This window comes from Balaenoptera acutorostrata, chromosome 8, assembly GCF_949987535.1.
Source record: "Balaenoptera acutorostrata chromosome 8, mBalAcu1.1, whole genome shotgun sequence".
Classification (NCBI taxonomy): domain Eukaryota; kingdom Metazoa; phylum Chordata; class Mammalia; order Artiodactyla; family Balaenopteridae; genus Balaenoptera; species Balaenoptera acutorostrata.
The window spans coordinates 31,411,559-31,432,391 of NC_080071.1; the positions used below are offsets into that span (position 1 = coordinate 31,411,559).

At 41.8% G+C, this 20,833-nt stretch overlaps 1 protein-coding gene across 1 annotated transcript in view; it reads left to right on the plus strand.

The window, feature by feature from the left end:
- The window catches only part of LOC130708709 (myosin-IIIb-like), a 56,184-nt gene that overhangs the window by 6,618 nt on the left and 28,733 nt on the right, over window positions 1-20,833 (plus strand). Inside the window, exons 2-3 of the mRNA XM_057551394.1 lie at window positions 13,566-13,749; window positions 14,487-14,621. Coding sequence (XP_057407377.1) covers window positions 13,603-13,749; window positions 14,487-14,621 — 282 coding nt within the window. The 5' untranslated portion in view covers window positions 13,566-13,602. The remainder of the gene's footprint in view (window positions 1-13,565; window positions 13,750-14,486; window positions 14,622-20,833) is intronic.

The following is a 20,833-nucleotide window of genomic DNA, read 5'->3' on the forward strand; positions in this document are numbered from 1 at the left end:
AATGCTGCCCCTGTCTCTTACCTCATGGGTTGTCTTTTCTTCATATGGTATACATATGTGTCTTTATGAGTAAGTGTACATTTTAATGATAATGTCAAGGATTTATAGTCTATTTTTTGGTCTTTCAGAGATTCCTTTTGTAACTTTGTGGAGTGGTTTTAACCTCAATTTATTAATTATTTACTGACTCAGTGACATGAGTGAGAAAATTAACACATAGGCTTTCTCCTTACTTTTGTCAATATTGTCATTTCACTTGGTTAATTTTATAATTTTAAATAGTATATTTAAATCTCAGTTTCTTGATTTATCATCTTTAGAAAGTAGAGAAACTTTCCCCCTCCCCTGAATTTGGTTTATTATTATTTTTTATTACTGAAATGTATAACAGTTCTCTCTGTAAATGTACTTCATACTGCTGCTTTGCATCATTTCTAAACATAAATAGGTTCAGATATCCCTATCAGGCTTTTTACTAGAGCTCCACATTTATCTCTTTGTTTGCTGGGTTTTGGACTCGTCCTTTTTTTTTTTTTTTTTTTTTAAAGTAGGACTCATGGAGTCACTGAGCTCTTGCATGTCTGAAAATGTCTGTTGTCTTTATACTTGAACGACACTTTGGCTAAATATAAAAATATTTGTTCATACTTTTTTCTCTCTCAGACTTTTGTACACATACATTACAGGTGGATTACAGATTTTCCTCTATTGAGTATTGAGTGTTGGTGTGGAGAGAAGCCTGAGTTTTTGTTCTGTTTTGTTTGCTTTTCGTTTTGTTTTGGGGTATGTATTTGTGTGTGTGTGTGTGTGTGTGTGTGTGTGTGTGTCTCCTCTGTACCTGAAAAATTCTATCCTTTATATTCAGTAATTTTACCAGGAAACGTCTGTCTGTCTGGACTGTTCATTTTGCCTTCTGAAGTACAAGGTATTGGACATTAGGGGCAGTCATGCTTGATGGATATTGACTTTGCTTTTCTTTCCGAAATATTGTTTAAAATGCTGTGCTAGCATTATTCTACTTGGCAGGAGGCATCTTTTCCTACATATCTTTGGAAATGTAACTTGTTTTAGAATAGAGCCTGATTATTCCGTTTACTTCTTTTAATGACCCACAAAGCTTAGTTTGAGTAATGTAGGCAAAAGGTTCCTACTAAATTCTTATTGCATACATAAGTGATGAGCCTGGACCCACTTCCCTGCTGCTAATTCACCCTCTGTCTCTACTTCTCTCTAAGTAGGGAGTGTTAATGAGGTTTTTCAGAATTTTGTCCAATCACCGTCTCCCAAACTCACCACACTTCTGGGAGAAGAGAGAGAGGTGGGCTGAGAAGAGCAGTCATTCCTGGTATCTTCCATCTCTCACTTTCCCCAAACAATACTTTTCAAAGATTGTGGCATGAAATTGTATCCCTTGTTCTGTTTGATTACTGCTGTACATTTTGTTTTGTTTTCTTTGCTGGATCTCAGTTTTTTCTGTTAACAATATTCATTCACTTAGTTTTAGGGAAACTTGATACCTGACTTCACTCTTGCATCTTACCCCAAAAGTCATAAAGCTTTCTTAAACAAGTTTAGAACCTTAAAAGCAAAGCTGAGCTTCTTATTCTTCCTTATATTTCTTGTAGATCCTAGTCCAGGGCTTGCATACAATTGGCATTTAATAACTACTTACTAAATGCATAAGTAATAAATTTTATGGTAAGTTGGTCTAATCTATAACCTATTGTTGAGGTACAGTCACCTTGGAATCGCCAAGTCTAGTTTTTGATTAACTCACAGAGGTGATGGGCAAAGCACAAGGGAAGAGCAGTAGGACATGGAAAAAATGGCCACACTTCACAGTGAGGATGTTTAGTGCCCACTTCAACCTTGGAGGAACTGAGCTCATCTATTTACTTTCCACCCCTCGTGGTATATCAGCTCATAGGGCCTCTGAAAAGACACAGGTGAATGAGCAGGAAATTTATTAGGAGTACCATTTTCCTTTGGATTAGTTTTTTTTTTCCTTATTTTTCACTAAACATATCAGTTTTAAGGGCACCATGTGAAATTTGTTCCGTGGCTTCCTTTTATTGCCAAAGCCAAGGCTCACCTTGGACTATCCTTCATTTTCCCTCTAGGCCTTTCACCCGCTGCTTAGGGGCCACCCACCCAGCTAGTCAGTGGGTATGTGACTCTGCATTTAGCCTTGGGCAGGTTCAGCTTCATGCCATTGGGCAGTTTCTTTTTCAGGGACCAGATGAAAAAGATCACAGATCTTTTTGTTCATTTCGGTGTCTGTATATTGATGTTGTTTCTCTCTTCCTCCTTCAGGAAAAAAGAACAGGAGTTGGACGGGCAGAAGAAGGTGACTTGCCTTCTGCCTATTGATTTTCCTGTGCCATTCAGCGGTTCATTAGTTTCTCCTAACTACAGTTCTGTATTTAGCGGCAGTTTGGGCTGGGACATTAGCCACCAAGGGGGACTGACTGTGCCTCAGTCACCTAGAGGTGAATTGGGAAGGTGACTTTCTGACAATATGAGTGTGGGTGCTTTAGAATCAAATGCCAGGGTGTTTTTCTGTTGGTCTTATATTAGTGGTTTACTATTTCTTACATGAGTAAAGTGCTAGCCCACATGAAACTTTGAGACTTTTTAAAATTAATTAACTTATTTTTATTGAAGTATAGTTCATTTACGTTGTATTAGTTTCAGGTGTACAGCAAAGTGATTCAGTTATACAAACATATACATCTATTTGTTTTAGATTCTTTTCCCTCATAGGTTATTACAAAATATTGAGTATAGTTCCCTGTGCTATATAGTAGGTCCTTGTTGGTTATCTGTTTTATATATAGTAGTGTGTATATGTTAATCCCCAAATCCTGATTTATTCCCCCCCGCCTTTTCCCCCTTTTGTAACCATAAGTTTGTTTTCTATGTCTGTGGGTCTGTTTCTGTTTTGTGTATAAGTTCATTTTTATCATTTTTGCTTTTAGATTCCACATGTAAGCAATATCATATGATATTTGTCTTCCTTTGTCTGGCTTACTTCACTTAGTATGATAATTCCTAGTTGCATCCATGTTGCTGCAGATGGCATTATTTCATTCTCTTTTATGGCTGAATGATATTCCATTGTATAAATATACCACATCTTCTTTATCCATTCGTCTGTCAATGGACATTTAGGTTGCTTCCATGTCTTGGCTATTGTAAATAGTGCTGCAATGAACATTGGGGTGCATGTATCCTTTTGAATTATGGTTTTCTCCGGATATATGCCCAGGAATGGGATTGCTGGATCATATGGTAGCTCTATTTTTAGTTTTTTAAGAAACCTCCATACTGTTCTGCATAGTGGTTGTACCAATTTACATTGGTACATTGGTTGGGAATGTTGGTGGTACATTCCCAGCAACACTGTAGGAGGGTTCCTTTTCCTCCACACCCTCTCCAGCATTTCTTAATTGTAGACATTTTGATGATGGCTATTCTGACCAGTGTGAGGTGATACCTCATTGTAGTTTTGATTTGCATTTCTCTAAGAATTAGTGATGTTGAGCATCTTTTCATGTGCCATTTGGCCACCTGTATGTCTTCTTTGGAGAAATGTCTGTTTAGGTCTTCTGCCCATTTTTTGATTGGGTTGTTTGTTTTTTTGATACTGAGCTGTATGAGCTATTTGTATATTTTTGAGATTAATACCTTGTCAGTTGCATCATTTGCAATATTTGCATCATTCGCAATATTTTCTCCCATTCTCTAGGTTGTCCTTTCGTTTTGTTTATGGTTTCCTTTGCTGTGCAAGAGCTTTTAGGTCCCATTTGTTTATTTTTGTTTTTATTTCCATTACTCTAGGAGATGGATCCAAAAAGATATTGCTGCAATTTATGTCAAAGGGTGTTCTGCCTATGTTTTCTTCTAGGAGTTTTATAGGATCTGGTCTTACATTTAGGTCTTTAATCCATTTTGAGTTTATTTTTGTGTGTGGTGTTGGAGACTGTTCTAATTTCATTCTTTTACATGAAGCTGTCCAGAGACTTTTTAGAATATCATCCAGGGTGGTGGTGGGGAGACAGTTCAGGGAGAGGTGGGGCTGACCACGTGTATGAATACTAGAATGTACGCTGACATATGTTAATTACACAGAATTTTAAAAACTTTTTATAATTTCTAAAATAAGGAATTGAAAAACATACGAAAGTAAACAACATTACCATGAACCCTCATGTACTTAGGTTCAGTAATATTCCCCCATGGTCAGTCTTGTGTCATGAATGCCCCTTATTTTTTCCACTCATATTTTTCCAGACAGCATATTACACCTGTAAATATTTCAGGATGTATTGCTAAAAGATAAGGACGAAAAACACAACCACAGATACAGTTATCACAACTAAAACATAATTAACAATGTTTCTTTAATACCATCAGATAACTAGTTGGTGTTCTAATGATCTCATAACTGTTATTTCTTTAGCTTGTTTTTGTGAATCCACCCTTTATTTCACATTTGGTATGTATCTTAAGCATCTTTTAATCCTGAGGTTATCCCTTTCAGTTTATTTATTTTTATTTGCCATTTAGTTTTTGGAGAAGTTGGGTCATTTGTCTGGAGAGTTTCTTACTTAGAGTCTGGATTTTGCTTATTGTACACCGATGGTGTTGCCTAGCATGTTGCCCTGACCTGTGTTATTCCTGTAGATTGGTAATCTAGATGCTTGATTAGATTCAGGTTTAATTTTTTTTTGGCCAGTGCATAATGCCTGACTTTCTTTTTGTGATGCTAGAAATGTATGGAATTTAAATCTCTATGGTGTAATTTTTTTTTTTAAACTTTGGGTTTATTTATTTATTTATTTATTTTATTTATGGCTGTGTTGGGTCTTCGTTTCTGTGCGAGGGCTTTCTCTAGTTGCAGCAAGTGGGGGCCACTCTTCATCGCGGTGCGTGGGCCTCTCACTATCGCGGCCTCTCTTGTTGCGGAGCACAAGCTCCAGACGCTCAGGCTCAGTAGTTGTGGCACACGGGCCTAGTTGCTCCGCGGCATGTGGGATCTTCCCAGACCAGGGCTCGAACCCGTGTCCCCTGCATTGGCAGGCAGATTCTCAACCACTGCGCCACCAGGGAAGCCCGGTGTAATGTTTGATAAAACCTAAGCATGGAATATTTTGACTTATTTTAAAAAGTGTATCCTTTGCTGATAATTGAAACCAAAACTCCTAAGGAAGTCTTTAGACATTCAATCCTGATAAGATAAAGCAGCAGATGTGCTATTAGTTGACAGCCATATGGGAAACTCCTCACTGCAGTGTGAAGTGTAACCTGGGCAAGGTGCCCGTCTCTTGTGGTAGAGGGATCTGGAGCTGAGGTGTTCTGTGATGGAGCAAGACCTGCCCCTGCTGTTAGTTGCAAACAGAGGTCATTTTCAGTCCACTTGTACTTATCAACAGAAAGAATATTATTGACAGCCTGCTTTCCCAACTGCTGCAAAGAGACACGGGCTCTGACTCTAGGAGTTTGCCTTCTAAAAACAAAACAAAACAAAACAAGAAATAGACTATTGTTCTTAACTTCCAAGGGACTCTGTTACCACAAGAATAAAGTCTCTTTTTTTCTTTCTGTTGAAGTATGGTTGGTTTACAATGTTGTGTTAGTTTCTGGTGTGCAGCAAAGTGATTGTTTTATACATATATATTGTTTTTTTATATATATATTCTTTTTCAGATTCTTTTTCCATTATAGGTTATTACAAGATATTGAATATAGTTCCCTGTGCTATACAGCAGGACCTTGTTGTTTAAATTCTCTTATTAAATATCTATCTATCTGTCTATCTCTCTGTGTGTCTGTCTATCTAGTGGCCTAAGTAATGAGAAGTTGGGTATTTCCTGGATATTTGGTTAATAGGGATGTGTGGGCAAAGATAGGGAAATATTCCTTTAATACCTGTGTTACCCTTATTTACTGGATGGGGATATCTTTCCTAGATGAAAAATATCCCCATAGTGGGACTTTCCCCATAGTGGGAGGGTTTGGATGCCACAGGAAGATGGGGGACAGCAGAATCTTGCTCTGAGAGAGTAGTGACTTTGATCAGAAATCTCTTTGTGGCATTGACTTTCGTAATACCGCTACATGCAAAATCAAAGCATATTCATCAAGTCTTCACTCTAGAACAGCCGCACACACAGACACGTCCAGGCCCATCGGACTTCTGAATTGGTATGTAACTTGCATGAGCTTCCTCTGTGCTGACAAATGCCATCACTCACCTCTTCCCAGGTAGATTTATCCTTCTATTTGTTTTGCAATGAGAGTAGCCCATGTAACTTGAGTTTTCTAGTCTCCTGAGGTCACCCTTTCATTTTGTGTCCAAATAAATGATGGAGGCCCCATCTGGGGAACTGCAGGAAGCCCAGGTACCTCTGAGGGGACTTCTGAGGGTTCTGTAGAGTCCTGAGGTCCCAGGTTCATCCCCCTCACTCCAGACTGCTCCTGGCCCTTCTTTGGTCACCCCTGGCTAGTTCCATGAGGCCCCAAACACAGACACGGGCAGAAGCACAGTCTACCCTGAGGTTAACATTCTGGCCAGGAGCGGCTTTTCGGCTGTCTGAAGGGCCGTCTCCATGAACGATTATCAGCATCTTTATAGGGCTATATAAGCATCCACTGTTCGGGCTGGCTGTTAATCATCAGAGAGTTTATAGAGTCGGGTGTTGATTTTAAAGAGAGAAGACTGGCAACCCTATTAATGTGCACCTGTTCTGTTGCACCTTTATTTAACCTTGTCTGCGAGTGTCTGGATGGACATGATGGGTGTGGCAATGGGACCTGACGAGCGTGCCTCCTGCTCACCCATTACTGGTGCCAGCTGTAGAGGAATCCCTCTGGTGAGTTTTTCTTGTTTTGCAGGGAGCAGAGAGTGCTGTCCATTAGGTCCATGAGGCATTTGGCCTCCATGTGGGAGGGTACTTCCCCCACAGAACTTTTCCATATTTGGTGCAGTTGGTCAGAACCATTGCTAATCAGATGACTCCCTTCATTCTATTCTGTGGAACAAAGGTCTTGGGCCTAGGGAGGCCTGGATTCCCATTCCTGTACTTCCCCTAAACAGTCCTGTCACCAATCTGGGCTTCAGTTTCTTCATCTGTAAGTTAAAAGTCTATTAGTTTGCTAGGACTGCCATACAAAGTACCACAGACTGGGTAGCTTAAACAACAGAAATTTATTTCCTCACAGTTCTGGAGGCTAGAAGTCCAAGATCAAGGTGTCAGCAAGGTCGGTTCCTTCTGAGGTCTCTCTCCTTGGCTTGTGGATGACGATCTTCCCTCTGTCTTCACATGGTCTTTCCTCTGTGCATGTCTGGGCCCTCATCTCTTCTTTTAAGGACACTGGTGATTCTGATTAACTCCTGCCCTACCCCTCTGCCCCATAACCTCATTTTACCTTAATTACCTCTTTTTAAAGGCCCTGTCTCCAAATACAGTCACATTCTGAGGTACTGGAGATCAAGACATTTCATCATATGAATTTGGGATGGGGGGGTGAGATACAGTTTAGCCCAGAGCAGGGGGTGAGGTGGTGGTGGTAGAGGGTACTTAACCAGTGATTTTCTAATAGTGCTCAGAGGAGATCCCAGAGACTGGGGTGACAGACTGTCCCGGTTTGCCTAGTTCTGAGGTTTCCCGGGACATGGGACTTGCAGTGCTGAACTGAGCAGCCCAGACAAACCAGGGTGGTTGGTCACCGTGCTGGTCTCCCACGGAAGGCACAGGGCAGGCACTTGCTTCCCTAGCCTCTCTCAGCCAGAGTGGCACTGCTTCTCTAAGCTTATCCATCAGCCTTCTAAGTGAGATTTAATGTAACAAAAGGGTCTCGTGCCCCAAAATCATTAGAAAAACCACTTGATTCAATGGCCTCCAGGGTCCTCTCCCACTGCACACGGTATGATTTAATTTCACATGCACACACCAAATTCCAGCCAGTTGTTTGAAACTAATAACTGATCGGAGCAAAACGAATATGGTTCTCATTTTGTCTGTGGCTAAGGGTAAAATAAAACAGAACAAGAAACGGTGTTAAGCCTTGCCTATTCCTAAGCAGAACTTGGTGCCGTGCCTTAGTGATGGCAGGTGATACTGGCCAGGCACTCACTGTGCTCACTTTATTTTATCTTCATCCCCTTAACCTCATAGCAACTCTGTGAAGTGGGTGGCAGCAGGAGCCCCACTGTGCTGATGAAGAGACTGAGGCCCAGAGAGAGGGGCAGGTCTCCAGGCTGGTCCGGGCAGGGCCTGGATCATGAAGGCAGTCTGACTTAGCGCCTCTGTGTCACGGCGCTGAGCCCTGATGCAAGTGGGGAAACAGGGACTGTCCTGGTAAGTGTAAGGTAATCCCATCTAGGCCGATGGGCCAGATTCTTCTCTCCAGGAAGGACATCTCAGTACCCTCCCCACCCCCACTTGTCTGGCCTTGACCAGCACCCCCTGCTGGTCCTGCTTTTTGCTCCTGTAGAAGCAGAGCCTAGAGCAGTTCTCAAGGTGTTCAGAGGTTTTGGTGATCTTGCAATAAAGGACACTGAATCACATAGTGACAAAATTGTTCCCTTGCTAATTCTTTTTCACATCTTCTGATGACGTTAAGGGAAAAGTTTGTACTAGGCTTTAATTCTACCCCATCACTCCATGATCTCCCTTTTTCCAAAGAACAGAGGGCAGCGGTATCTGGCTGGACTTGAACAATTGTTGTTTTTAGCATAATCATCTTTTTGCTGTTAATTTTGATATATGGCAAATGATTTAGGGTAGAGATATAAAGTGCCTTTAAAAGACATTTATGAGACTTCCCTGGCAGTCCAGTGGTTAAGACTCCACAATTCCACTGCAAGGGGCATGGGTTTGATCCCTGGTTGGGGAACTAAGATCCTGCATGCTGCACGGCATGCCCAAAAAATTAAAAAAAAAAGATTTATTTATATGAAAAAGCAAATATTTTAAATGTATTTAGTAACTAATAGCACAGGTAATGTACACATATGGCAAGAATTGTGAAGCATGTGCTGAGAAAGATGGATTTTGTGAAACACTGGCTGGGAGGAAAGGTTAGAGTTCGTTAGAATCTTGAAACCAGCGGATGAAAGGCAGGAGTCATTTGACCAGCCGACCTTTTAGGGTCATTGTCTCAGCTCAGTGTGAGCCTGGCCTGGGCTCTTGAGGTGCTGGTTGGAGACCCCTTTAGAGCATGGTATGCCTGCCAGGTGAACTCTGGAAAGACAGATTCCCTTCCAGTATCAACACAACAGCTATTGGGATTTTGTTTTGTTTTGTTTTGGTAATGGTTTTCAATATCTTTGAAATGCCCCCATCAGAAAGGGTAAGGATTAAATAATGGATTTTTGTTCCAAGTCAAAAGGCTGTGTCTTGAGAGAATGCAGTTTAGAAGATAATTAGAATTAGAAGTGCAAATTGGATTGCCCAGCATGAGGCAGAAGTGCTCACCTTGGGTGGACACCAAGCCACAGCATGGGGATTGGATGCTGTGGCTGTTTGTGTTAGAGCTGATGATCCCCCCCCACCGGGGTTAGAAGCAGCCTAAGGTTGGGACCCCTCTTCTAGCCTTGGAGTAACTACACTTGAAGGGACTTTTTCATGGGATCAGTCTCGGGTGACTTGGTTTGCCTGCCAAGCTTGCTGCTGGTACTTAAAAGTACTTAAACTCCACAGGGCCATGTCCTTATTAAATAGAGTACTGCTAAGGCAGAGTGAGTTTGCAGCTTCTGGTTAACCATTCAATGTGGTTCCCACAGTAGGCTGTTGCTGTATGGATGGGATCTGGGCTTGGCTAATCCTTGCAGGACCCAAGACCTGGATGGCAATGGACACTGTGCACTGACTGATGCTGTTACCAAACCAAACTTGGGTCTGCTCACCCGGGCACAGCAAAGCCATCTACAGACATAGACCACTGGTTGTGGTGAAGGAAAGTACAGCATTTATTGCAGGGCTCCAAGCAAGGAGAATGGGCAGCTCATGCTCAAAAGACCCAAACTCCCTGATGGCTTTCAGGGAAGCGGTTTTAAAGGCAGTGTGAGGGAGGGAGCTTCAGGGTGCGTGATCAGCTCGTGCACAGTTCTTGGATTGGTTGGCATCAAGGTGAAGTTTCAAGCATCACCAACCTTCTGGTTTCAACCAGTCCAGGGTCTATGTTCTTGTGGTCAGCAGTTTTCATCTGGTGGGGCTCTGCTTCCTGTAAAAACAGCTTAGGAATGTGTGTCAGGCCTTTGTCCATACCTTTCAGGGAACTGGGAGTTTGGTGATTCTGCTATGTGGGGGATTTACAGTCTAAATTGTTACCAATTTCCCGGCCCAACAGCTGTTCTTTGTTTCTACATCTTCACATTTCCTGATCATTAACTCTTGAGCCAGCCTTTTGAGACTCAAGGGAGGCCTGGAAGGCTAAACATAAGCCTTCTGCTTCAAAGGACAGGGACACAGGGGTTTGTACATGGTTTCAGTGCCTGGTACAGGCACCAGATCCTCCTTCTTAACAGCCCAGACTTTGCACATAGACACTAGTTTCTAGTGACCATCAGAGAGGTCTGGTCAAGGTTACTATAACCTGGGCACATAGTCTCAGACCGCTGGCTTTCAGCTATTTTCCCTGCAGCAGCAGCCACCAGTCTGCAACTTAGAACGACAGTTGTCTGGTCATGACTGGACATCCTCTTTGGCCCTTTTACTCCCTCCTGCTGTGCGGATATAATCTCCCCTTTTAGAACTGTGTTTTTCAAGGTGTTTCAGAGTCATGTTGCCTGCCCCTGTATTTTCTACCCCCATTTCTTAAGGAGGCTTCATATCCCTTTTTTAAAAAAATCTACTTAAAATAGAAGGGGAAAATTAAAAAAAAAAAAAAAGAGAGAGAGAAAAGTACCATAAGGTTGCTGGTTAAGAAATAAAAATATTCTTTTTTTTTAAACATCTTTATTGGAGTATAATTGCTTTAAAATGGTGTGTTAGTTTCTGCTTTATAATAAAGTGAATCAGCTATACGTATACATATATCCCCATATCTCTTCCCTCTTGCGTCTCCCTCGCACCCTCCCTATCTCACCCCCTAGGTGGTCACAAAGCCCCGAGCTGATCTCCCTGTGCTGTGTGGCTGCTTTCCACTAGCTATCTGTTTTACATTTCATAGTGTATATATGTCCATGCCACTCTCTCACTTCATCCCAGTTTACCCTTCCTGCTCCCCGTGTCCTCAAGCCCATTCTGTACATCTGTGTCTTTATTCCTGTCCTGCCCGTAGGTTCTTCAGAACCATTTTTTTTTAATTCCATATATATGTGTTAGCATACGGTATTTGTTTTTCTCTTTCTGACTTACTTCACTCTGTATGACAAACTCTAGGTCCATCCACCTCACTACAAATAACTCAATTTCGTTTCTTTTTATGGCTGAGTAATATTCCATTGTATATATGTGCCACATCTTCTTTATCCATTCATCTATCGATGGACACTTATTCCATGTCCTAGCTATTGTAAATAGAGCTGCGATGAACATTGTGGTACATGACTCTTTTTGAATTATGGTTTTCTCAGGGTATATGCCCAGTAGTGGGATTGCTGGGTCGTATGGTAGTTCTATTTTTAGTTTTTTAAGGAACCTCCATACTGTTCTCCATAGTGGCTGTATCAATTTACATTCCCACCAACAGTGCAAGAGGGTTCCCTTTTCTCCACACCCTCTCCAGCATTTATTGTTTGTAGATTTTTGATGATGGCCATTCTGACTGGTGTGAGGTGATACCTCATTGTAGTTTTGATTTGCATTTCTCTAATGATTAGTGATGTTGAGCATCCTTTCATGTGTTTGTTGGCAATCTGTATATCTTTTTTGGAGAAGTGACTATTTAGGTCTTCTGCCTATTTTTGGATTGTGTTGTTTGTTTTTTAGATATTGAGCTGCATGAGCTGCTTGTAAATTTTGGAGATTAATCTTTTGTCAGTTGCTTGGTTTGCAAATATTTCTCCCATTCTGAGGGTTGTCTATTCGTCTTGTTTATGGTTTCCTTTGCTGTGCAAAAGGTTTTACGTTTCATTAGGTCTCATTTGTTTATTTTTGTTTTTATTTCCATTTCTCTAGGAGGTGGGTCAAAAAGGATCTTGCTGTGATTTATGTCATAGGGTGTTCTGCCTATGTTTTCCTCTAAGAGTTTTATGGTGTCTGGCCTTACAGTTAGGTCTTTAATCCATTTTGAGTTTATTTTTGTGTGTGGTGTTAAGGAGTGTTCTAATTTCATTCTTTTACATGTTGCTGTCCAGTTTTCCCAGCACCACTTATTGAAGAGGCTGTCTTTTCTCCATTGTATATTCTTGCCTCCTTTGTCAAAAATAAGGTGACCATATGTGTGTGGGTTTATCTCTGGGCTTTCTATCCTGTTCCATTGATCTATATTTCTGTTTCTGTGCCAGTACCATACTGTCTTGATTACTGTAGCTTTGTAGTATAGTCTGAAGTCCGGGAGCCTGATTCCTCCAGCTCCGTTTTTCTTTCTCAAGATTGCTTTGGTTATGCGGGGTGTTTTGTGTTTCCATACAAATTGTAAAATGTTTTGTTCTAGTTCTGTGAAAAATGCCATTGGTAGTTTGATAGGGATTTCATTGAATCTGTAGATTGCTTTAAGTAGTATAGTCATTTTCACAATGTTGATTCTTCTAATCCAAGAACATGGTATATCTCTCCATCTGTTTGTATCATCTTTAATTTCTTTCATCAGTGTCTTATAGTTTTCTGCATACAGGTCTTTTTTCTCCTTAGGTAGGTTTATTCCTAGGTATTTTATTCTTTTTGTTGCTGTGGTAAATGGGAGTGTTTCCTTAATTTCTCTTTCAGATTTGTCATCATTAGTGTATAGGAATGCAAGAGATTTCTGTGCATTAATTTTGTATCCTGCTACTTTACCAAATTCATTGATTAGCTCTAGTAGTTTTCTGGTAGCATCTTTAGGATTCTCTTTGTATAATATCATGTCATCTGCAAACAGTGACAGCTTTACTTCTTCTTTTCTGATTTGGATTCCTTTTATTTCTTTTTCTTCTCTAATTGCTGTGGCTAAAACTTTCAAAACTATGTTGAATAATAGTGGTTAGAGTGGACAACCGCCTTGTCTTGTTCGTGATCTTAGAGGAAATGGTTTCAGTTTTTCACCATTGAGAATGATGTTGGCTGTGGGTTTGTCATATATGGCCTTTATTATGTTGAGGTAAGTTCCCTCTATGCCTACTTTCTGTAGGGTTTTTATCATAAATGGGTGTTGAATTTTGTTGAAAGCTTTTTCTGCATTTATTGAGATGATAATATGGTTTTTCTCCTTCAGTTTGTTAATATGGTGTATCACATTGATTGATTTACGTATACTGAAGAATCCTTGCATTCCTGGGATAAACCCCACTTGATCATGGTGTGTGATCCTTATAATGTGCTGTTGGATTCTAAAGAAATAAAAATATTCTTGTTTCAAAAGCCCAATGCCACTAATCCTGTGATCTGTTGCACGTAACAAACTTTTCTTCCCACCAGGAAACATCTGTATGGATTGTTTCATTACAGCACCACGATGCTTGGACTTGAATCGCTTCCAGATCCCACAGATACCTGGGAAATTGTAGAGACCATAGGTAAAGGCACCTATGGCAAGGTCTACAAAGTAACTAACAAGAGAGATGGGAGCCTGGCTGCAGTAAAAATTCTAGATCCAATCAGTGTAAGTAACAGTTATAAATTATAACCGTAATATAGTGTTTTATACACACTGAGCTTTCAACTTCTTTCTTTGTTCTGGGGATGATTTTCTAGGGATAATGAAACCTGGCATGAAATCTCAAAATGAGTTATGACTCCTTAGCCCATCTGAATGAAGGGACTCCATTTGGAGTTAAAACTTCCCTTGATTTTCTCTTTTGTCCATTTTACTATTGTTTTGATTTTGGTCCCCTGGACTCTTCAAATGTTATTCTCTTGGAAAGAGTGATTTGTTGGGTTTATACAGAGGCTGATCTCGCTGTAAGTTACAAAGTGACCCAGACTTGTGATATTCAGTCATCTTAGCCTGGCATCCTATTTCAGAGCACTGAATACTGAGCCTATAATGCTGTGCACTGTTTACCACAGTGAGGTTTTAAGTGTCCTATCCTGGTTGGGTCCCTTTGAGCTACTTCTCCTTAATTGCTTTGAAAATTCAGACATTTTTAAATTTTAAAAAAGATATTTATAATATTATTATTAAGAATATGTAATGAAGACATTTATTGATATAACAATCAGAAGGCTTTAGTTGGTATCTAAATGCCCATTGTTAGGTATTTTCAAGATATGGTAATGATGACATTAAAAATACAGACTACATATGCTTTATTAAATGGTTACTTGATCGTGATATCATTCCTGTACCCTTCCTCGCACATTGTACTGAATCCAGCATGCATTTTTTACCTTGTGTAGGATATGGATGAGGAGATTGAGGCAGAATACAACATTTTGCAGTTTCTTCCGAATCACCCCAACGTTGTAAGGTTTTATGGGATGTTTTACAAAGCAGATCACGGTGTGGGAGGACAGCTGTGGCTGGTCCTGGAGGTAAGAGGCTCCCATTGGGTTACCAGCAATTCAAACAGAAAGCCAGGGGTGAGCAGACGCATTGTTGCCTAAATAGTGTAAGATAGATGCACATCTGGGGAGGCGGTCTCTCCTGCATGGCACAGGTACCTTACCAGATGTGCTCTCCACGTTCTTATGGGTAGGCTGTGTGCTGAAAGTGTGCACGTTTCTCTGCTTCTAAGGTTTAATAATCTTCTTCTAATTCAGTGAATACAGGAACACAGTTGGAAAAGGTTATTTTCTACCCTAGGCTGGGAACATTTCACAGAAAACATGTTCCGATTGATGTAACTCATTTTCAAAAATTGTTAACCCAAGGTTTACTTGGTTGCCAAGTTTGAATCGCCTATTCATGTTCATTTATCCTCATCTTAGGTTGAGTTTCCTGAAAACGGACTCTGAGAATTGTGTATGGAAGGTTTATTGGAGAGTTCTTACAGGAGCTAGACGTGCAAGGAAGGTGGGATTGGGCAAGGGAGACATTAAACATCAGTGTGGTTGCAACAGAGGTCTCAGCCCATCCTCAGGGAGAAGAAGACCTGGGATCCTCTTGCAGGGTTGTCCTAGATTTTATCTCTGCAAGAGCCAATCACTTGGTGCATGCCACCCTGGGAGGCGGTGTGGCGTTGGGGGAGGCAGTTCCCTGTAGCTGGGCACTATTCCTGGTGAGAGGTGCCACTGGGACTTGGGAGCAGGGAGCAGCTGATATTCCTGGCAGCATCTGCTTTGAAGAGAGAATCTGAAGGGAGCACCACTATATCCAGTGTAGTCTTGCCTTTTTTCTGCCTTGTTAATGGGAATGAATGTGTGTAACTGGATGCAAAAGTGTCCATTCCGCACAAATACACTTCCTCCATGGAACTAACATGGCAAAGACACAATGACAACATATGAAATTAGTATATTAGGACAGGTCTATTGTATTGCCTCAGGGTGGGTATAGGCCCACCCTGATCTGTCCTGGACTCTGCCCCTCTGAACCAGCCTCCGTGCCTGAGGTCACATGTGTGATCCATGAGCACGGGGACATGTGTGAAAGCTTTAAGAGAGAAGCAACAAAGGAGAAACCAGCCCTCAATTCACTGTCTGCGGTCTCTTGTCGAAAACCTTCCACCTGGCTCTGGGAGGGCCTGGCCATGAGGCAATATATACTGGCTGCTATAGCAACAATGTATGGGGAATTCACTTGTATTCAAATGGAATAATCTGCAGGGAACATTTCTGTCACATCAATTGCCTTCTTCAGAATATAAACATGTAAGGGGTTTTGGTTTTCAGAAATCATCTTTGTCTGTTTAGTTGGCTGGTTAAGTCACATAACATATCCTCATAGTATCACCTTTTGGATTTTATTATTCCCCACTCCCTCCCTGGGAATATTATAGATTTTATCCTGCCAATGAAGCTCTAGAATAACATTAATTTTTTTAATGCTCATTTTCATGAGATATAGAAAGTATTGTTTCTAGGGTCTCTGATTGTATTCTTTTTTTTTAATTAAAAAAATTATTATTTTTGGCTGTGTTGGGTCTTCATTTATTTATTTTTGGCTGCATTGGGTCTTCATTGCTACGTGCGGGCTTTCTCTAGTTGTGGAGAGCGGGGGCTACTCTTTGTTGCAGTGCGCGGGCTTCTCATTGCGGTGGCTTCTCTTGTTGTGGAGCACAGGCTCTAGGTACGCAGGCTTCAGTAGTTGTGGCATGTGGGCTCAGTAGTTGTGGCTCATGGGCTCTAGAGCACAGGCTCAGTAGTTGTGGCACACGGACTTAGTTGCTCTGCGGCACGTGGGATCTTCCCCGACCAGGGATTGAACCTGTGTCCTCTGCATTGGCAGGCAGATTCTTATCCAGTGTGCCACCAGGGAAGCCCTGATTGTATTCTTCGTAAGCTCTGTAAGATCTCAGTGTTTTAAACCTTATTATAATTTAATAATGTAAGTACAGTGACTGAGAAGTTTTAGTTTCTTTTCACTTTACCCCCGACTCAAAAAGACTCTGCATTCGGATATAGAAAACTGAACTTCCAGGGATTTTCCAGGGCCTGAAATGGGACCTTCCCTCCCTCCATTTTACCAGGAGAGTAGGTGGGCTGCTCAGACCTGCCACCACCTGGAGACTAATTGCTCTTCCTGATGAGGAGTGACCAAATGTTAGCCCCTCAGGCACAGCCAAGGCAGCCAGAAAGGGCCACACATGGCCTTGAAAGATGAGAAGGAGCCCAGAACTATGAACTGAGCCTTGTGCAAATGCTCCCCTGCGACTGTCTCTTGCTTTTTCAGGGTGACTAAGTACAGATAATGAGGTTGCCTTGGCACACTGAATTATTCATACCTCAGCAATACAATATGCTGATATTATTCCCTTTGCAGGTTGTGTTGGCCCATGCCAAAGTTGTTGGCATGGGGAACCAGATGTCCTCAATCTTTTCTGTCCAGGAATGGGCCATCCATGCCAGGCTGCTGGGGTAGGTATGTCCAGTGCCTCCAGTATGCTTATAGACACAGGGATTCCTGGGCTCCTAGAACTGACAGGGACCTCGGCCTTCCTTCTGTCACTCTCCTAGTGTTCAGCTGAGGAACAGAGACCCAAAGAAGGAGTGACATGCCGATGGTCCCATATGAGTTATATGGCAGAACTGGAGGAGGACAACACTTCAGCACTTTTCTCCCATCCTGTGCTGTTGCTGTCTGCCAGGTCCGGCGAATACAGACTTGGGATCTCTGGTTAAAATGGCAACAGTTCCTGATTCAGCACCTTGACCGTGTTGCTCCATCTGCAACTTTTTTAGGAGTGCTTTAGGAGACTTGCACAGTAAAATTATGATCTGTTTAATATTGCTCCCCTCATCCTGTATATTGAGATTAAATTTATGTTGCCTTTGCTCTTTCCTTGCCTGAATGTGATGAAAGGACCAGGGAGAAGCTATTCCACAGAGCAATTCTTGAGGATAGAAAATGTTATTAATAACCCTCTTAAATTACCACAACTCTGAAAACAAAAGCAAATAAAAATGTCATTTCTGAAATTAATTACTAATTGTTAGCAGAAAGCAAACCAAAGCTTTCTTGCATAACAGACACCTACTATAGGAGAAAAATATGGACAGAAAACACTCATACATAATAATGTTTTGGAAAATTTGTGAATAAGTTTTATTTTAAGTTAATATTAAATTTGGAAAATCTGTAAGTTCTATTATCTCTCACCTAAATGAAACATGATAAGAAATTAGACTTTTAAGAAAAAGCACCAGGGGCTTCCCTGGTGGCACAGTGGTTAAGAATCTGCCTGCCAATGCAGGGGACACGGGTCCGATCCCTGGTCTGGGAAGATCCCACATGCTGTGGAGCAGCTAAGCCCGTGCACCACAACTACTGAGCCAGCACTTTGGAGCCTGCGAGCCACAACTACTGAGCCTGTGTGCCACAACTACTGAAGCCCATGCGCCTAGAGCCCATGCTCTGCAACAAGAGAAGCCACTGCAATGAGAAGCCCACGCGCCGCAACGAAGAGTAGCCCCCGCTCACCGCAACTAGAGAAAGCCCCCACACAGCAACGAGGACCCAATGCAGCCAAAGATAAATAAATAAAACAAATAAACTTTTAAAAAACTCATATTAAAAAAAAAAGCACCATATTTCAGAAAAAATACCTAGTATGTGGTAAGACATGAAGTACATTTTCTCTTTTCCTTTCAGTATAAAACCTTCAGCAGGTAAATAACTATTTCAGCCTGAATCACATTCAACTTAAAAGAAATGGTTTAGAGTTTAGAGTGTTAGTAAATGAGAACGTAAAGTAAAAAAAAAAACCAAAAAAACCAAAAAAAACTCCTTATATTTTAAAACCAGATAAAAGAATTATTTTTTAACCTGTTTTTTCCTCTCAGAGGTCTTTGTGTAAGTTCAGTATCTAAGCCAGAAGGGGGAAAAAAGATATCTCTGTTCAGTTTTTGCATTTATATAAGGCCCTAGGAAGTCCAGTCTAGGCCCCAATATCATTGCAAGCTAACACTTAAAACCATTTTCACCCATTGATACTGTGGCATGAGTCAAATTTGTCACGTTAACAAGTCAGGGTCCTAGCAGGACACTGATGGTCTGGAACGTAGCTCTGGCATGTTTTGATTGGCCAGAGATGGTTAGAAAGCCCTGGAGCACTGAACACTGACTCAGATGGCAGGTTCTGGCCGGGTTCTAGAATGAGAGTCACTGGCGTGTTGGGGGTGAGGAGGAAAGTACAGAACAGTTGGTAGTGGAGAAGGGAAGAACTGTGAAATGTAACTGAGCTGCAATCGATATTTATGTGCTCTCTGTGTTCAGCAAAAGCAAGAGAGCGTGAGGAGCTGAGGTGTGCGAGCAATTCTGCCCAACCAGCGGTCTGTGCATGTGCCCTGGAGAGAGGCTGAAATGGGAGGCGGGAGTCTTGGGGCCCTCCTGCCTCTCGTAGTGTGAGCATCTTCCCCCCACCGCCCCCCGACTGGAACTCCAGGGTTTCAAGTGACATCGTCTTCATTCTTCTAGGTGCAGGCCAGTGACTTTATCTGGTATCAGTAAAATAAACACAATCTCTGCCAACAGTGTGGAGGAAAACTATGTTGCTTGGCCTTCCTGAGAGGTGGGCAGCGACCAACACGGTGCTCCCTAAGGCATCTTCTAGAGTAATTTTGACGATCCTTGACTTTTGCTTTTGCCCTCTGTAGACCCTAACACCCTTGAAAGATAAAGTCAACCGAACAAAAGAGCACTGAAAAGAAATTCCTCTTAATTCTGCCATCTGACTAGGGCAAATCAACATGCCAGTATAGAATCTACTTGAAAGTTGCAGTTTTGACTAGAATAAAGGTCTGGTGATTGTGTTGCGCAGGCCATTCTTTAATAACATGGAGGAAAGTTGATGGCTTATTGAGCCAGGAACATTTTATTGCTTGAAATTATGGCCGTCATAGCAAATGCACATACTGTGATTGAATCAATATTCAACAATGTTTTAGAAAATAGATGTGGAATGTAAATGATTTTTCTGTTTTTCTTGGTTTGGAGTAAAATGCTTATTAAATTCTATATGCATCCAGCTGCCACATTTCCTGAATGCTGAGGGCATCGGGAGGAATGCAGGGATGGAGACCTACCTCGGTATTTGAGTCTGATGGCTGGCAGGGTGGGCAGGAATAAAAGGCTGCAGGTGCCAACCCTCAGGCGTGGGTAGGAGTCTTGGCTGCCTTCTTACAACTCTAACGGGATTATTTTATTTGATGCATTTAAATATAGTTCCTTGTCATGCTTTTAAAATGTTCAGTCCATCTCACTGAATATTTACTCCGATTAGACAATTGTCAGTATGTACCTGCTTTCCTTTTTTATATCCACGTACCCAAGGTCCTTTCCCTGTAACCCACGGGCTGCCCTTTAAAACCTTGCTGGTGGGGGCTTCCCTGGTGGCGCAGTGGTTGAGAATCTGCCTGCTAATGCAGGGGACACGGGTTCGAGCCCTGGTCTGGGAAGATCCCACATGCCACGGAGCAGCTGGGCCCGTGAGCCACAATTGCTGAGCCTGCGCGTCTGGAGCCTGTGCCCCGCGACGGGAGGGGCCGCGATAGGGAAAGGCCCGCGCACCGCGATGAAGAGCGGTCCCCGCACCGCGATGAAGAGTGGCCCCCGCTTGCCGCAACTGGAGGAAGCCCTCGCACGAACCGAAGACCCAACACAGCCAAAAATAAATAAATAAATAAATAAATAAATTAAAAAAAAAAAAAAACCTTGCTGGTGGGCTTATCAACTTCATAGGACCGCTTCCTCTAAAGGTGCCCTGAGCAGTTTATTTATATGTTTCTTTGAATCACAAGTCAGACAGTTCTTAAACTCTGACATTTAGTGAACAAAAGGCACCAACCGAGTCTGATCCTTCTGTTGTTCTTAAATCCACAGCTGAGTTTTGATCCTGCTGACAAAACGGCTGCTCTTAGTACCTCCGTAGGTTCTAGAGCTATGAGGAAAGTTTATAAGTTGGCTACCTATATAAAATGCCACTGAATAGGCTCTTGTTGCAGAAATGGCCAGATGTAAAGTAGGGCAGGAGAGAGACTAAAATGAGGTTTCAGGGGAAAATTCCAGGGTTGAGTTAGCTTGGATCATCACCCAGCACTTAATTTAAATGTTCTCTGGGTAGAATTTTAATAGTGCACTTGCAGTT